The 17,754-nt window shown below is 53.7% G+C and overlaps 4 protein-coding genes across 4 annotated transcripts; 2 read left to right on the forward strand and 2 right to left on the reverse strand.

The window, feature by feature from the left end:
• Positions 1–2,070: 2,070 nt before the first annotated feature.
• On the reverse strand, positions 2,071–4,839 carry J4E90_003072 (uncharacterized protein; the record flags this gene model as incomplete). Its single annotated transcript, XM_051432645.1, has 1 exon — positions 2,071–4,839. The coding sequence occupies one exon, from the start codon at positions 4,837–4,839 to the stop codon at positions 2,071–2,073; it is 2,769 nt and encodes a 922-aa protein (XP_051294067.1).
• Positions 4,840–5,397: 558 nt separating this feature from the next.
• On the reverse strand, positions 5,398–7,082 carry J4E90_003073 (uncharacterized protein; the record flags this gene model as incomplete). The annotated part of the gene is made up of 3 exons (XM_051432646.1): positions 5,398–5,495; positions 5,544–6,886; positions 6,937–7,082. The coding sequence occupies 3 exons, from the start codon at positions 7,080–7,082 to the stop codon at positions 5,398–5,400; spliced, it is 1,587 nt and encodes a 528-aa protein (XP_051294068.1).
• A 4,366-nt stretch (positions 7,083–11,448) lies between these two features.
• On the forward strand, positions 11,449–12,045 carry J4E90_003074 (uncharacterized protein; the record flags this gene model as incomplete). Its single annotated transcript, XM_051432647.1, has 1 exon — positions 11,449–12,045. The coding sequence occupies one exon, from the start codon at positions 11,449–11,451 to the stop codon at positions 12,043–12,045; it is 597 nt and encodes a 198-aa protein (XP_051294069.1).
• Positions 12,046–16,223: 4,178 nt separating this feature from the next.
• Positions 16,224–17,459, forward strand: J4E90_003075 (uncharacterized protein; the record flags this gene model as incomplete). Its single annotated transcript, XM_051432648.1, has 3 exons — positions 16,224–16,239; positions 16,290–16,677; positions 16,808–17,459. 3 exons carry the CDS (start codon positions 16,224–16,226, stop codon positions 17,457–17,459), a joined length of 1,056 nt encoding a protein of 351 aa, XP_051294070.1.
• Between the last annotated feature and the right edge of the window lie 295 nt (positions 17,460–17,754).

The raw sequence follows: 17,754 nt of genomic DNA on the forward strand, positions 1-17,754 counted from the left end.
TGGCGCCTACAATGCCTCCTAGACCTATCGACACAGGCATTGGTTCGTCCGCTCCTCCTGCCTTGGAATCGCCCAATACGACAATGGAGAGGCAGAGGAAGGAACACTACCAAATTAAGCACATTCGCTGGCTTGATCACACCATCGAGGACATGCGCGTTTCGCCCATCCTGACGCAGAACCTGAATGGCCCCTGCCCTTTGCTGGCTTTGGTCAACGCACTAGTCCTTTCGACTCCTGCTAGGCTTGACACTGCGCTTGTTGAGACATTACGCACACGCGAGACAGTCAGCCTGGGACTACTGCTTGATGCCGTCTTCGACGAGTTGATGTCCGGTAGACGGGGTGATGCTGCGCAAGCTCTACCCGACGTGAGCGAGTTGTACAAGTTCCTCCTCGCTCTCCACACAGGTCTCAATGTCAACCCCATGTTTGTCCCAGACTCCAACACCCCGGATGCACAATCCACGCTCACGAGCCGAGCTGGCGCTTTTGAGAACACGCAAGATATGAAGCTGTACCGCACTTTCAACATCCCACTGATGCACGGATGGCTGCCCGAGGCTGGATCCGACGCTTATGCTGCCTTTAGTCGCGTAGCTGCGTCCTACGAAACATCGCAGTTTGTACAGTTCCAGGAAGAGGAGTTGAACGCAAAGTTAGGGGCGGGCGAGTCTCTGAACGAGGACGAGCAACAAATGTTCACGGATATCCATGCCATCAAAGAGTTCTTGATGCGTTGGCCAACACAGTTGACCGATCATGGTTTGAAGGTCATTCGCGATAACCTCCAGCCCGGTCAAGTCGCTATCCTGTTCCGAAACGACCACTTTTCGACGCTCTGCAAGAACCCTCGCAATGGCGAGCTCGTCACTCTCGTCACAGACCAGGGCTACTCCACCCACGACGAAATTGTCTGGGAGTCTCTTACCGACGTCAACGGCCAAGGTAGCCAGCTCTTCTCCGGCGACTTCCGCTCCGTCGACAACAGCAACACCTCCGGCCTACAAGACCAGCACCAACTTTCCGGCGTCGACAACGGCCAAGGCTGGACCACCGTCCCCGCCCGCCGCGGCAACGCACAATCCAACATCCCCCAAGACACCGACGTCACCTCCCCGGAAGCCCTCAGCCGCGCCGAACAAGAAGACCACGACCTCGCCCTAGCCCTCCAGCTCCAAGAAGAAGAAGAAGACCGCGAGCGCCGCGAAACGGAACAACGCAACTCCCGCAACAACCAACTTTCCATGGACGCTATCAACGCTCCTCCCCAGCCACCGCGGAACCCACAGAACCCGGTCATTCCGCCCCGCCGTAACAATAATATTACGGGGCATAGACCTGCTGGGGAAGCGGCTCCGCCGCCGTTGTACGAGGAGGCTATTACAAGTCCGCAATATGTGCCTCCGGCTGGTCATCCTGCGAGTGCTCAAGCGCCGGTGCCGGGGCAGGGCGGGAGTGCGTATCAGAGTACGAGTGGCGGGTTGCCGGCGCTGCCTGGCGCGGGGAGGGGCAGGCATGGTAATGTTTTGCCTGGACGGATGGGCGGAGGGAGGAGACCGAGTCAGGGGCAGCAGGGACAGGGGCAGGGACAGGAGGAGAGGGATAAGTGCGTTGTTATGTAGATGACGACACTTTCCCTTCCCTCCCCTTCCCTTTCCGCCTCTTTGGTTGTGCTGGGACGTGTTGGATGTGTTTGATTATCTGCTGACGTGTCATATTAGAGATTCGGAGGAGGTGCCGTGTTCGTGGTGTACGGTTAGTTAGTATCCGTTGTGAGCGCGGACCGAGGGTATCTAGATGTTGTTGTGACTGTGATCACGGTGATGACTTGGGCGTTTGGTGGTGTTGGAGTGTTTATATACCCGTTATTCTTTCTTGCTTTTCCCCTTTTCGTAGTACGTGGTCGGTAGGGGTGTTTGTTGCATCAAGTTGGAAGCAGTATTATTACTCCAAATTCCTACGCATCACTTTACTACTCTCCAAAGATCTCTGTTGTATGTGACATGTCAAACTATCATCATTTTCTTCTCCATCTAAGCATGCATGCCATGAGGCTTTCCACTGGATCTACGAACTACCAATTTGCCTCGCCCTCTCTCTCCCCTCCATCCGTTTCAATTCTTCATCCCACTCCTCTTCTTCCTTACTCTTCGCACTCTGTCCACTACTTTTACTCCACATACGAGTGTGTTGGCTTCCAGCTCCAGTTTGACCGCCACCGCCACGGGACTGAACGGCTTCTTGCAATAAAGTTGCTTTGCTCACACTCGGACTCCTCTGCTTTCCAGTCTCATTCTCATCCCCCTCGATGGAGGACGATAACGCAACATCCCGTTCTCGCCCCTGCCCCTGCCGTTTAACCATCTCGATGAACGACGACGATGTGGGTACAGCAGAAATCTGACCCAACTGCCGTTCATAAGACGTAGTAGCTTGTCTGTTATACCGCGGCATAGGCATGCCCTCACCAGCCGTCGGCCGCGGCGCCGGCGGCCTCATATTACAGTACGGCATCGGCGGGGGAGGTGGTCGGTTCGGGAGTGGTGGTGGGCGCGGTGGGTCAAGGCGTAGCGTTGATAGTGCGGACATCTTGATCGGTGCGTGTGTCGGTGATAAGGAGGATGTGCGCTGGGGGTGGATTGGCGTAGTCGGTCTTGGTGTCTTTGTAGGAGAGTCATTGGTGTCGGAGTGGTAGTAGTCAGAGGGTTCGAAGTTGGAGGGGTCGTCGAACGGGTTGTCGATTTCGTGGTCGTTGTCGTGATCGACTGCCTGGTCGTCGTCTTCGGTATGGTAGACCTCGTTATCCATGGCCATGCTAGAAGGCCGACTATCGCGTTCGACGATAGAAGCAGTTTCGCAGCGCCAACTAGCTGTGCTGGTACTGCCGCCACTTGCACCTCTGTTCCTATCTTCCCCTTGTGACAAGTCGACATTGTTACGCCAATTCGCAATGCCATTATCGGTGTCGTGACCACCTTCCCTCAGAGCAGGATGAACGGACCCATTAATCGTCAAGCCATCGCCCTCCGTATCCTCCTCCTTCTCCTTCTTATCCGCCGTCTTCCCCTCTGCAACGTCTTCGTCACCGCTGTCATCCCCCTCAGTATTAGAAAACCACCTCAACTGCCTCGGCTTCCCAGCCCCCACCGGCCTCCCTATCCTCCCAACGCCCCCATCCCCCCTCATCTCCACCCTCTTCCTCTCCATCTTCTTCAGCTCCTCAGCCCACCCGCTCAAATCCTCGATACTGGGTCCTTTGTGCCTAGTCCCCCTTTCCTGCGGGCTCATGGTACTAGCCGCGCTGATGGAAGGATTCGCTAAACTAGTGTTGATCCAGAGACTACCCTGTCGGTTACGGCGGGATGCGGAAGAAGAAGGTGTGGCGGTGGCGTTGCTGCGGCGGATGCTGTGGGCGTGGGGGGGGGGTGGTGTGTAGATGTTCGGATTGGTGGCGTTGGAGAGGTTGGACAGGGTGTAGTTTCGCGAGCGGAGTGGTAAGGTGTCGGAGCTGGGGTCGTGGGTTGGTTTGATGGGGCTGCTGGATGAGCGTTGGGTCAGGCCGAGATTCTCGTCTGTAGCGCTGCTGCGAGCGTTCGAGCTATTCGTCAGTGTCAAGGTGAGGTCGAGCGTAGAGCTGTTCGACCGCAAGGAACTGCCATCGCCATCTCCTAGACTCCTGACAAAGTTACCGTACTCATACCCCTCGTCGCTACCTTCACTTTCGCCATCTGCGGCAATGTCGGCGAAGTACTGGCAATCATCCACAACCTTTACAGCCCAAGCGAGCTTGATACCCTTCTCCCCAACCGCAACCTCCCTACTCTTCCGCCTATCCTTGTTCATCTTGAGTAAATCGCGCTGAGCCTCCAGTATAGTCGTCAACTCCCCCGTCTGCGCATCAAACTGCAACCAACTATCCACATCATCAAGTTGTTCTCGGCGGTAGATTCTATATTGTTTTGCGCCTGCTGCTTCGTCGTCGGCGTGGGAGTCGAGCTTTTGGGGAAGGGAGGCGTCGATGTATGTCGACAGAGGTTGATGCAATTTCAAGGAGCCGAGAGTGAGTTGAGCGGCGAGCAGGGTGTCTTTTGGACGAACCATAGAAGGATGTATGACATCGTTGTCGCTATTGAAGGACCGGCGGAGTGTGTGGCGGCTTGCGCAGACCTTGAGGGCCATCTTCGAGACGGAGGCTTTGAGGTCTTCGTAAGTGGCTTTGGCTTCGGCGTCTATAGAAGGAATATTAGGAAGCCATGGCGAAGGCGGAACGGCGGTAACAGGTGTCGTTGGAATCGGTATAGCCGTAACAGGCGTCTTCGGTGAAATCAGTGACTCCCAAAACCCGCCTTCTGCGAAAGAATTCTTGATAGCCCCAGCAGTAGCAGACCGCGGTGTCCCAGGACCCGAAGATAAGATCTCCCATCGCGGTCGCGGTGTAGTCGGACTCGCCGTCTCGAAGCGCGGAAGATGTGCTGGCCGAAGTGGATGTGCACCCGTAGGCGCAGTCCATGAAGACGAGCTGCAAAGGAGTAGTTGCCGTCCACCTGGAGTGACGATTGAGTGTACAGGCGGTGGAGGAGGACACCACCCAAGCACCTTCATACAGTGTTCCTTCTTAGCCCGCAAAATATCCTTTTTCGCTTGCCGCCATTTCGCCTCGGTGAAGCGCTCTTTATTCCAGTATATGACTTCCTCCCAGAATCTCAGGTGTTGTTCCTTAGTCAGGCTTTTTAGTCCCGCGGCTTCGTGTTGGCTGATTGACTTGCCGGTGGCGGGCGAGATGGCGCTGTCTTCTTTCGTGAAGACGCGCTCCATTGTGAGGACTCGTTCTGGCATTCTGACGGCGTGTGCGCTGGGTTGGAACGGACTAGGAAAGGTCTCGTGGGTTGCGGCAGGAGTGTTTGGCGGCGTGCTCGGTGGGCCCTGCGATCTAGCGAGGAGATTGAGTGTCATAACCTCTCCCAGGTTGTTTGGTCGAGTGAAGGGGACACGGGATTAGCTAATCGCAAGAGTTGCGCCCGGGGCAGTGTAGGCAACCGCGTGGGAAAGATTTGCAACTTGATGGGGAAACTCAGTCACGAGCTCTTTCACTCGCACTGTGAAGTATGGAGCGGTGTCTCGCAACAGGAATGACGAATGTCTTGGCTCGAGTGTGCGCTGTGATTGTATTTGTTGCGTGGTGCGACTATCGCGCGCTACGACCATGAGCAAACGCGCAAGTCGGGGTGAAACATACTCGGTGGAAAGAGACCATCGACCTGACGCGGTGAATTCACTGAGCGAACAGGAATGACTGACAATCCGGCGGTGAAAGTGAAAGGGGCATGTAAATATAATATTGACCTGGAAATTTTGTCTAGGTGGTATCCAACTCCGCTAATGCGAATGCGACGTCTAGTCTAAGAAAGTAAAAAGGTTTGTATGTACAACATTGAGAGCGCGGTCGGCCTCGCGCTCTTCAATGACACAGGAGATGTTGATCTCGCTGGCGCCTGGTAAATGTTAGCAATGAAGCGGCATTGAGATAGAGAAAGACGTACCCTGAGAGATCATCTCGATGTTGATGTTGTTCTGTCCCAACACGCTGAAGAATCTACCAGAGATACCAATCATGTTCTTCAGCTGCTTACCGACCAAGCTCACAATGGCCATGTCAGGCACGATGTCGATAGTACCGAGCTGGCCGAGGTCGTTGACGGCGCCCTGGAGGTCCTTGCTCTGGATCTTGTACTCATCCTCACCCCCTCCACTAAGGAGGGCAGATTCCGAATGTAGAGCCATCGACACGTGGACCTCGGAAGAAGATATGAGGTCGACAGAAAGGTGCCATCGATCGAGGATGCTAAAGATGTTCATCAAGAAACCATGGGCACGGGTGCGCTTGTTGCTGTGCACGTTGAGCACGACGATGTTGTGCTTGATGGTGACAGCAGTGGGGCGCTTGGGGCCTTCCAGCTGGGTAAGGAGGCTCGCGGAACGAGTGCGGAACAGCTTCCCGTCTTTCAGGGGCGCACGACCGTCAATTTCCTTCAAATTATCCGGGAAGATGATGGTACCGGCATTGCGCGGATTCATGACATTCTTGATGCGGATAGGGATGCGGGCGCGGATGACCTGCTCCATGGTGAAGGGGTGGATGACCTCAGATCCGTAAAAGGTTAGCTCAGCCGCCTCGGAAGGCGTGACGGTGGGAAGAAGAGCGGCCGTGGGGACCTTGCGAGGGTCTGCCGTGAAGATGCCGTCCACCTCCTTCCAGACCTGGAGCTCCTTCGCCTGAGTGCCAACAGCCACTAATGCAGCGCAGAGGTCGGTGTATCCACGTCCAATGGAGTTCAACAGTCCGCCGGGCACGTTGCCAAAGTATCCGGTGATAACGGGCACCTTGTCGCCGCATGCTGCCACCTCTTTGCCCAGGTCCTCGGCCAGGTCCTTGTAGAACTTGTCGTTGAGCCCGCCCTTGATGGGCGCATGGAGGCTGACGATGTCGCTAAGGTCGACAAACTGGGCCGGAGTGCCACGATCGTTCAGAATGGCGGCCATGTAGCGGCAGCTCAGCTTCTCGCCCTTGCTGATGATCTTGTCCTCGGCGCGGTTCGTGACTTCCTCCAAGTGCTGCGCGGATTCCAAGATCTTGACGAGACTCTCACACTCGGCATTGACCTCCTCCGTGTACGACGCCAGGATGTCCGGGTTTCTCAGGATGTCCTTGCCGGCCTGGATGTGGTCGGTGCGGATGGCCTCGACGATCTCGTCATAACCGCGGTGGTTGGGCTTTTCGGCAGCACGGGCGGCACGAAGGAGGCGGTTGGTAGTTCCCTCGAGCTTGGTGTTGCTGCTGCGTGCGGAGCAGACAATGGCGGCGCGGTTCGTCGCAAGACCAGCTCTGTTTACTGTCAGCGCCTTCCCTCTGGCGGGGGTTGGGATGGGTCGCACTTGACGATGCCCGCTATGTTCTCCGCAAACTTGCCCACGCTCGTGCCCCCGAACTTGAGGACAACCCAGCCTCCAGGGAGGTGCTTCTCTTCCGTGTGAGCTATCCGCTCGGACTGGTGTGTGGTTCCGTTTGTGTGTGCAGACATTGTGGTGTTTGTGTAGTTTCTCCAAGCAATTGGCGATCAAGAGTTCCCTGAAAGTAGAAGTATGGTCTGTAGATGTAGGAGACGTGTTCTTTCAGTAAATGACGTGTGTTGTGTCGTGTGAAGTCTGGAGTAGCGGAGTGAGGGAATTCTCAATGTCTTTTAGTGGGGCCTGAGTCAGAAAGTCCATGTTCGCGCCCGCAATCGGCGTCGGCGCTGCTGACGCCATGCCAGCGAACCACGACTCCACAACCCAGGAACATGCACACACACACACCTCAACGGAACGGATCGGTGCATGCGCATGTCCTCCCGGTAGCCAACGATGCGCTCGTCATTCAGCTACTGCGCCTTTGTCCGCACCCTTCGCAGCCCACGTCTCAACACCACGTCCTCTGGTGCCTCTGATACCTGACAACTCATTCCTCTTATCGCGTCTTAGCGCGTCGTCCAAATTACCGTGTCGTCCGCGTCCGACTACGTGCCGGTAGTTGCTCTTCGGCCCATCGGCTATTCGTCTCCTCTGTCTTGTGCACCACCTGTGCGACACTTCAGTAATCACAGTATTATCTAGCCATTTCTAGTCAGCGGCGAATTGATCCGATGATGTCCACGTCCATACGTCGGGAACATGAGTCTGGGAATCCGTCGCTCATCAACGACGTTGCGTAAATCAATTTTGGAAACCCGCTTCGCTAACCCCTAGTATACTCTAGCAGATCTCGAAAGGTTGCCTCATCCTCAATCTCAAGCGCTCGACTTTGCAGGCTTTGCAGTTCCTCTTGGCCGTAGCTACCGCGCGCCAATAATTTACCAACAATACTTCGATACCCTTTACCAACTGCTTCAGCTAGAGCGTTCCCTATCTCTGCATTGTACTCTAGAAGAAGAGAAACAACAGCGAACTGTCCATACCGTACTGCTGTCTCCAACGCCGGTTTACATGTATCCGCACCATGTCCTAGCAATACCCGAACTACCTCCTCGTGTCCGTTCCGACAAGCGCCTAGAATTGGTCGTTTCTCGTACTCACTAGACGAACCCAAGCCGTCTATACGGGCACCAAGTGCGAGATAATGCACCGTCATATCCACCCACCCATTCCTCGCGCTACGCACTAAGAATGCCGTGTATTCCTCAACACCAAACGTTCTGGTAACGCAGTGTTCTATTCGTTTCTTGACAAGGAAGTCATAAATCTCCAAGCTAGGTGTGTCCAGCGTAGCCAGCGCCCATTCGTTCATACGCCAGTACGAAGGCCTCTTAATCTTTCTCTCAAGCATCCACGGACGTTCCACAGCCTGGAAATTCCACAAGAACTGTGTTGCTTCTACGCGTCCATACTCGGCAGCCCATTGGAGCAAGCGCATTCGCATATACTGGAAGTCAAAGTCATACCTCAAGTTCAGCATAGCGGCAAGAACCTCATGATTGCTGAAACTACCAGCGTGGATGCATGCCGATCCAAAGAGCCAACTTGGTTTATTGAAACGCTTTCCGTGGAGGATCCATCTCGCGAGAATAGGGAGTGTCTGTGTGTACAGGGCAGCAATATAGATATCGGTGTCCAAATCGCTACCATATAAAAGTCCGTCATGCCAGAACTCAGCAGCTAGGTCGGTCGTCCATAGTTCGTCTAGGCGGTTGAATTCCTCCAACACAAGGGGGCATAGCTGACGAATGTAGTCGTTCTCGTTCCGCTCATCGTCAGTCTCTTGACTGAGACGATTAGCGACGCTGCGAATCCAGCGTAGAACAGGAGCTCCGTCACATCGCTCATTCAATACCCGGCGCTCAAGATAAGCTATCAACATAGTAGGTGCAGCCTCGTCGCTAAGATGTAGCAGAGGCATGAACTCGGCATCCAGAAGCTTGTATAGGGCAATTACCCTCATAATCTCCCTATCGAAAACCTCTATAGCCGCTCGTTAGCAGAGGTACCTGCGCACAAGATGGCAGATGGAAGCCTACTATTCACAAGCCGTAATCGAAGGCCGCGCTTCGTTCCCCGCACTAAGATTGCCCAGCCAAGGATTTCGTGCAAAAGCTCCAACGGCAAACTTAGCAGATGCATGGTGTATAGAGTGGTCGGCTTTGTAAAACAGATAGCTGTTCGGGAGGAGAAGAAGATTGAACAAGCACGTAAAGCGTTCAGCGGCTCTTATTCTTCGAACACGTTCGGGCCCGAAAGGTCGCGCTAAGAGGACCACGGAAACCACTTGATTGGCTGCTAGTAGCGGCGTAAGCTGCTGCCTGCCATCGCCTTTTCAACCTGAACAACAACCATGTCGTAAGTGGGCATACAATTACACACATCCCATTACCTGCTCGCATGCTGCTGAGACCCAGCAGATTTCAGCGCACAGTTTCAGAGCCATAATATGGCACAGCCCAATTATGGCGTGTTGGCCAATGATATTCGCCTTTCCGGAGCTTCGAAACCTGCGCACACACGGCACAGTCGGCTTCGCAAATGAACAGCCACGCATCGAAGAATCATGCAGGGGATAGCAATGCGTTATGCCATCCCACTCCAGCACTGGGCATATAGAGCCTGCTGATGCCGACGTGTTATGCTTGAAGTATTTAGCCCTGACAGGCACTCCTCGCTCGGGGGCTCAGAACCGTCACGTCAATTACAGCACCTTTACCGCTAGTCTTCAATTTCCCCTCATGGCAGGTATTGATGATGTTCGCCACACGATATCGACAGCCGGACCCGCGAGCTTTCCCACCTTCAACTGGTTGAATACGAGAGACCCTTGGGGCCCACTTACTACGCCTTGGAGCCCCCCGTTTTCATGTTCCACTAGCTGGGCACTTCGAAGCCTGGGTGCTGATGTTCATGTCACACCGGTGGTGCCCTCAGACTGTATGCCTGGTGGGTCGCGTATACACAGCCCTGGTACATGCTATGGCGACTACCATATTGTGCAGGTCATCGAATGGAGGACATCAGATTGGACGTCGGGGGGTAGCCGCGTGTTTGGTGTCGCTTGTTGTGAAAGGTAGGTACAGGTGCTCCACCACGCCGGTCCCTCCATCATAAGCTGTCTTCTGCTTACACAAACCTTAGTGGCTTTAGCAACACAGGCATTGGCTTTGCCTGGTGCCGGTCGTCGTTTTCCACGCCTATCACTGCGTACCCCACCGAATGGTTCGAGTCCAGAAGCGATATCGTGACCCAAACGGATAACGCCACAGTTCTTAGCAGTGGGATCGCGTCCATGGGGCCTATGGGAGCCTACTGGCAGGAATCAGATCTCTCAAAATTCGATCCCGATTATGCGGCCATACTCGTATCGAGATTTGATCTTGACTTCACACCGACTGCCATAGCCACAGCCGATGCCACAGCCGAAACAGCGTCTCCGCCAGATCGAAGTCAGTTCCCATCAGCGACGTCGTCCCTCGAAATGGACTCTGAAGAATCTACCGGTCTCAGTAGCGGCGCTAAGGCAGGCGTTGGTGTTGGGGTAGCCTTTGGAGTAGTATTACTGTGCGCAGCTGGTTTCTTACTTTACAGGAGACGCGTCCAGAAGGTGAAGCTTGATAGCAAATCTGCTTTGCAGAACGAACAACCGGAGTTGGTTCAGACGCGCGCCGCATAGCTAGCAGTGGTTACAGTAGCTTTCCACTCAAATTAAGGAGACAGCTCTAGCCATATATGCTTGTATCCGGTATTGTGGATCCTTGTAGCTACGGGACAAGGTGCGGCACAGCCCCAATCAACGCTCAACAGCCAACGATTCGATCCTTCTCACGGGCCACCTCGACCTCTGCCTCATGCGCATATACGGCGTAGTGGTCTCTGTGAATTGAACACTCGGCATCGAATCACCATGCAGGAGACCATAACGCAATTTGTTGCTACGCGTTGTCATTGAAGGATGGCCCGGACGCCATCGACGCATTGTAACTGAAATACACTGCCCTCGCAGATAGTACCGCTCATCTTAGATACACTTTCCAGACCACATCAACTACTTTCGACTTCTTTCGGTGATTCATTGTCTAGCAGCCGGACTTATGGCGGGTCTCGAAGAGGCCGGCCTCACAATCTACACTGTACGATCAGGCGGATTCTTTCCAACAAATGATGAGCTCAACCATTACTCGCCAATTTTGACTTCTTTCACATTTGCGTCGACATGTACCGATCAGTGGATTATCCAGGATCCGTTGACCTCCACGGTCCTCACAAACCCCGTTCCCACATCATGCCTACCTCACAGCACCCAGGCCTACAATAGCCCAGGCACATGTATCAGCAATTACCATATGGTTGCACTGGCCGAGTACAGAACCACAGGTTGGACGTCAGGGGGTTCACGCGCATGGGGTGCTGTTTGTTGTAGGGAGTACATCCATGGATCCAGCTATCACAGAGCTACTCCTGCTACATAAAAGCCCAGACACCCAAGCTGACGAAGACGATAGCGGCATGTTGGCGTCAGATGCGACAGCGAGCGCTTGCAGTTCCAGCTTCAATACACCCGTCACCGCGCTATATCCTTCCAATGCCTACCCCGCCCTCATCAGCGATCCAGCTGGGACAGAGCCCAGAGAGATAAGTAGAGGAGTTCAGTTGATGACCCTAATGATCGTCTACTGGCAAGAAACGGATCTTTTGCACTTCGATCCTGAATATGCGGCAACACTAGCCGCAAGACTAGACATCGACTTCACGCCGACAGCCACGTCCGAAGCGGCACCCCCGTCAGACCGCAGCCAATCCACTTCAGCTACTTCTTCGGCGGATGATGGTGGCGGAAAGTCATCCAAACCTGATCTCACTATCGCCGCAAAGGCAGGCATAGGCGTGGGCGTCGCTATCGCCGCTATTCTGATCGTTGTCGCCGGACTCGTACTGTACAGGAGATACGTTCGCAAGAAGGCGAAGCTCGACCGTATGGCTGCTTTACAGAACGAACAACCTGAACTCGTTCAGACACGCGCTGGATAGCTGCACCTGAGCGACGGCAAGTTTATCCGAAGACTTCCGTATCCCTACATCGAGATAATGCAGCTACAGGTGACATTTCTCTTTTCAGCATTGCCAAGGGTGGGTGGGGGAGGCGGAGGGGAGGAGGAGGGGTGGTGGCGGATGTTCACTCTGCTTTTAAGGTTTAACAAGAGCAGGAACATCGCGATAGCCACATGATCCCCTCCACTGCACCCACTGCTCCTTTTTAGTCACGAACGGTAGTCCGACTCCGACGTCCCTTCAGCTTGTTGATGGGGATTTATCGACACTCTACTATTTTATCCTGTAGCGCTGTAAGCTATCATATCTATAGTCCGGGTTGCATTTCTTTCCAGCTTTCGGTACAGTCCTTTGTACTTAGCAACTCGCTGCCAGACGCGGCGGAACCAGGATCGAGGCTGCGGGAACTGGATGCGGCACGGTTCTGATCACAAAACAGTAACCAATAGTAGCCACTTGCCGCAGATTATGTTCCTTGCGCGTATGCGGCACAGCTACTCCCGCAAATTGCCTCCTATGCAAGGGGCACAAACGCGCTTTGCGACGCGTTGGCCGATCGGTTCTTGTTATAGAGGCTGGCATCACCGACGCGTTGTGATTAAAACAGCGGATCCCTACAAAGGCTGCTAGCCCAGAGTGCTATCGTCAATCCCATACCGCATTTTCTTCCATTATTCTGTCCGCAAATCCCCCCTCATGGCAGGTCTCGAGACTGCTACCCTCACGATCAAAACGGTACCACCAGGGAAGTTCTTTCCGACGACACCGCCGGGATTTCTGAACACATCGACTTGGGAGCCACTCACGACGCCTTTTACGCCCCCAACCTCCGTCTGCGCCTACAGCTGGTTCATCAACATCTCAGGCGACACAAGAACTGTTGTGGATTATGCACCCAGTAAAACCTGTTGGCCTGGCGCACAGGATACGCACAGCCCCGGTACAGTCCTCAGTGACTACCACATCGTGAACGTAGTCGAGTATAGAACACCAGGTTGGACATCAGGCGGGCTTCGCGTATGGGGAGCCGCCTGCTGCAGAAGGTACGTCTTAGTGTGATCCTGGCGAGCGGCTACATACAAAGTAGTCCTAGCTGCGCCAACCGCACTTTTGCTAACAATGATCACAGCGGTTGGACGAACATAGAAACCGCCGAAAGTCTCTACAGTTGCATCTCAATCTTCACTTCACCGATTACTGCGTGGGATGGATGGGCCGGTGATAACCGTGATCCAAAAACCACCTCTACCATACTCAGTAGTGGAACCGCGAGATCCAACTATATGAGCATATACTGGATGGAATCCGACCTTTCGAAATTCGATCCCGAGTATGCAGCGACCCTGAAGGAGAAGTTCGGCATCGGCTTCACGCCCTCTGCGACGATGGTTATCACAAGCGAGACAGCGTCACCGCCAGCTCGAACCCAACTCACCTCAGCGACATCATCAGCGGTTCCAGGTTCTCAAGGTACTTCGGCTGCTGATAGCTCGGGATCTGGACTCGATACTGGCGCTAAGGCTGGCATTGGTGTGGGCGTCGCTATGGCGGCAATACTGATGGGTGTCGCTGGGTTTCTAATGTACAAGAAACGAGTGCAGAAGCAATGGGCTGTTCAACAGAAGTTCGCGAAGCAAAATGAGCAGCCGGAGTTTATCCCGAGGCAGAGGGCATAGTCGGCGAAGTGGACGAGTTACGCCGCCCCTGCTGGCAGGCAATCGGAACCATGAGCAACAGCTGCCCGAGTGTAATGGATATGTGTACCAATACGATCAAAGGAGCATGATGTTGATTTTGGGTGTGTGTGGCGGAGATGATGGAAGGGCGATGTGGTAGGAATGAACGTTCTCTCTACAACTCGTACGTAATGTGCATCTACTTGCGATACGTAGTCTGCTAAAATTGTAATGCACAGCAAGAGTCGTGCTATCGAGGCTCGCAGGCGACATCGTGTTCCGTAACATTGGCTAATTCCGCATGGAGTAGCTCCTTGTGGCCTTTCCCACGCTTTGCCAACTGGCGTTGTCCTGTCAGGGTCCAACAATATCGAACGCAATATTTCTGGACAAAGACGTAGCACGGCCCTCAAAGCCTAAACCCTGCACAGATGTGGCACAGCTCCCTTCGCGAATCAGATGCGGCTTATTGAGCCACTACGCATGGGATAGCCGTGTTCTTTTACGCATTTGGAACGTTGCTACCGACGCGTTATGGTCAATGTATCCAACCCTGCCAAACACTCGACTTTTGTTGGCTACAAATCCCACGTTCGTTCGGAGTCTGCTATCCACCGACTTGCTAGCATGGCAAACATCGATGATGCCATTCTTTCCGTCTTTACAGTATCAGGAAGCCAATATCCACTAGTAAACACACTCAGTACTCTCCCGCCGCTCACCACTCCCTTCACTTTCAACCCGACGTGTACCGAAGGCACAAACTATCAGCAACCGGATCAACCCAGCCATGTCCACAACTTCATTCCTCTCTACTGTCAGCCCGATACCACCATGACGCATAGCCCGGGCACATGTATTAGTGGGTATCAGATGAAGCAAATAGTCGAGTTCAGAACGCCGGACTGGACTTTGGGCGGATTAAGGGCATGGGGAGCTGCTTGTTGTAGAGAGTACGTGTGATATACGGCTGTCAAGGCGATTACCTCGGATATACGCTTGGTCTGGCCTTGACTGGATTGCTCTTGCTAATACCCTCGATAGTGGTTATATGGCAACGGCATCCGACGCAACGGATTGTCTATCAGCCATCGATGCGCCCATCACCGCGTACACCGTGGCGGACGCGACCTTGCCAACGAATGCCGCTGGGCAGGAAATACCCGAAAAGCCCTCCATCATCTCCAGCGGAACAGTCATCATGCAACCGATGTTAGTCTATTGGCAAGAGTCAGATCTTGTTCACTTCGATTCCGACTACGCGTCTACACTGGCCTCGAAATTCGATATCGGCTTTACACCAACAGAAACACCGGGTCCGGCAACACAAAGACCAAGACTAACGACAGTATCACCGCAATCAGACCCTATAAAACCAACTGCATCACCGCTAGATCAAACCCAACCGCCCTCGGTAACATCGTCACCAGCTGCAACAAGCTCCGCAGCACCTACTAGCCCCTCAAAACCAGGCCTCAGTACGGGTGCGAAAGCAGGCATAGGATCAGCCGCAGTCGTTGCAGCGATACTACTATTAGTCGCCATTGGATTTGTACTATATAAGAGATGGCTCCATAACAAGGCAGGACTGGACGGGAAAGCTGCTGAATTGAATGAACAGCCGGAGTTTTTGGATGCGGATCTGGTGCGTTGGAGAAGAGACAAGGGAACGTGGTTGTGAGCGCGTTTAATATGGATGTGCACGCGTTGCGACGAAGAATAGAAGAGATGAGGCGTTTCCAGCTCGGTTATGTATGCGGAAGTAGGTCGGCGGGGCTTCGCGGATGGGTTGAGATGGGGATGTAAAGATATACAGGCGAACATAAAAGATTTTACTTCTAGTCGCATCTTGCGCGTTTCGGGATATGATCATGTTGATAGTTCATTACAGCAGATTGTGCCTTGATATTTGTCTTCCTTTGTGTCTGGTCGGAACGTAGTTGCGTCATGTGATCGGAAGTCATGCCAACGTCCGCCTTGATATCAAAGCAACAGTAGCTCACCAACCACGTCACTAAGCCCATCGAACCATGCCCGCCGCTACGTGAGACCATGAAAGGCGTCGAATAGCGTGGCATGCATCACCCGCAGCCGTTTAGCGCGCTGATCTCCCGTCGCGGCGTGCGCATCTCCTGATTGGCTACTTTGATACTACGTATTCGGCGTTCTTGTTTGCATAGACATAAACCACGGCAGGCGTTTTGCTCTTCCCGCTGACCATTTTTGTGTTGAAGGTGCTGACTCTGCACACTATTTCGTGATATCGTCTACGTCATCACACGCCTAAACTAAACCGCATTGAGCGCACTACGAGACGCCTTCTGAAAGCGCGAACGACATGGGCTGGAAGCCGTGGAAGCCGCGATACGTAGCTTCAAAACACGGCAATTTGAACACAGTCGCTTCGTTTCCATAGCAGAGAAGCTTTCCTACACACCCTTACGGCACGGTTGCCTTTCTTGTGATTTTCAGCTGCCCACCATGAATTACATCTCAAGTACAGCTCCCCTACTACCACCAACGCACGACCCCAAACTAACACCCCAGACCTCGTTAACTCGGACGACATCATCAACCCCCTCATCGACAATGGATACCTCCCCCACCCGGTCATTCGCGTCGGCATCCGGCGCCAACTCGCCGACCGCCTCACGTCTATCGCCAATACCTCTCTCCAGGCGAGCTATGAGTCCAAGATGAAATACGTGGAGCTACTCCGCGAACGACCCATTGCCATTGAGACCAAGACCGCGAATGAGCAGCATTATGAAGTCGGAACGAGTGTGCTGAAGGGTATGCTGGGCCCGCGGATGAAGTACTCGGCGTGTTTGTACGAGAAAGGTGGGGAGACGTTGGGGGAGGCGGAGGTGAGGATGATGGAGACGTATGTTCAGAGGGCAGGGTTGAAGGATGGGATGACGGTTTTGGATCTGGGGTGAGTTCTCGTCCTTTTCGTTCTTTTCATCCTCTCCTTCATGATTTCGATCATTTCCGCACTAGATCTCGAAGACGGCATACGACGAACACAAGAAATCACGTGCCCATACTAACCCCCCCATCCACAGTTGCGGCTGGGGCTCCCTCTCCCTCTACCTCGCCGAAATCTTCCCCAACAGCCGCATAACCGGTTTCTCCAACTCGCGCACACAGAAACAGCACATCGACTCCGTCGCCGCCTCCAAAGGCTTCAAGAACCTCACGGTTGTAACCGGCGACGTGGTAGACCATGAATTCGAGCCTGAGGTCTACGACCGCGTCCTCTCAATTGAGCTCTTCGAGCACATGAAGAACTATTCTTTGTTGATGGCCAAAGTAAGCCGGGCCTTGAAACCAGGCGGCAAACTCTTCGTGCACATCTTCGCGCACAAGGACACGCCCTACGATTTCGAAGGCGGATGGATGACGGAGCATTTCTTCACGGGAGGTACCATGCCTTCCGCTGACCTTCTCCTCTTCTTCCAGGACGACCTCAAGATTAAGAGACAGTGGTGGGTCAGCGGTATGCACTACAGCAAGACATGTGAGGATTGGTTGACGACCATGTTGAGCAACAAAGAGAGTATTTGGAAGGGGCTTGTGGAGACATATGGCGAGGAGGGGGCGTTGACGTGGTGGAATAGGTGGCAGGTTTTCTATCTTGCTTGTTCGGAGTTGTTTAGGTGGGATGGGGGTGATACGTGGGGGGTTAGTCATTATTTGTTTGAGAAGAAGGGGTAGGGTGGTGGTGGTGGTAGAGGGGGGTGGGGATTGGGAGGGATGGTAGGAGGGTAATGCTTAATTCCACTCTGACAACAGCTTAGTCAATCCCTTGTTGTAATCTGCTAATCATCTCTGGAGGTTCTAGTGGCGCCTTCTACACAGAGACATGTTCGTCCAGAGAGCTGGCATTTCGATGGCTTTCCTACGGCAATGTAGTGCAAACTTACATGTTGCAAGAAGAAAGTTAGGTGGAAGATAGTTACTCTGGAGAGAAGGGAAATGATGTTATAAACTTGGAAACGAAGCTAGGTGA

This window comes from Alternaria incomplexa, assembly GCF_024043165.1.
Source record: "Alternaria incomplexa strain BMP 0042 chromosome Unknown scaffold_3, whole genome shotgun sequence".
In the NCBI taxonomy this organism is placed as follows: Eukaryota; Fungi; Ascomycota; class Dothideomycetes; order Pleosporales; family Pleosporaceae; genus Alternaria; species Alternaria incomplexa.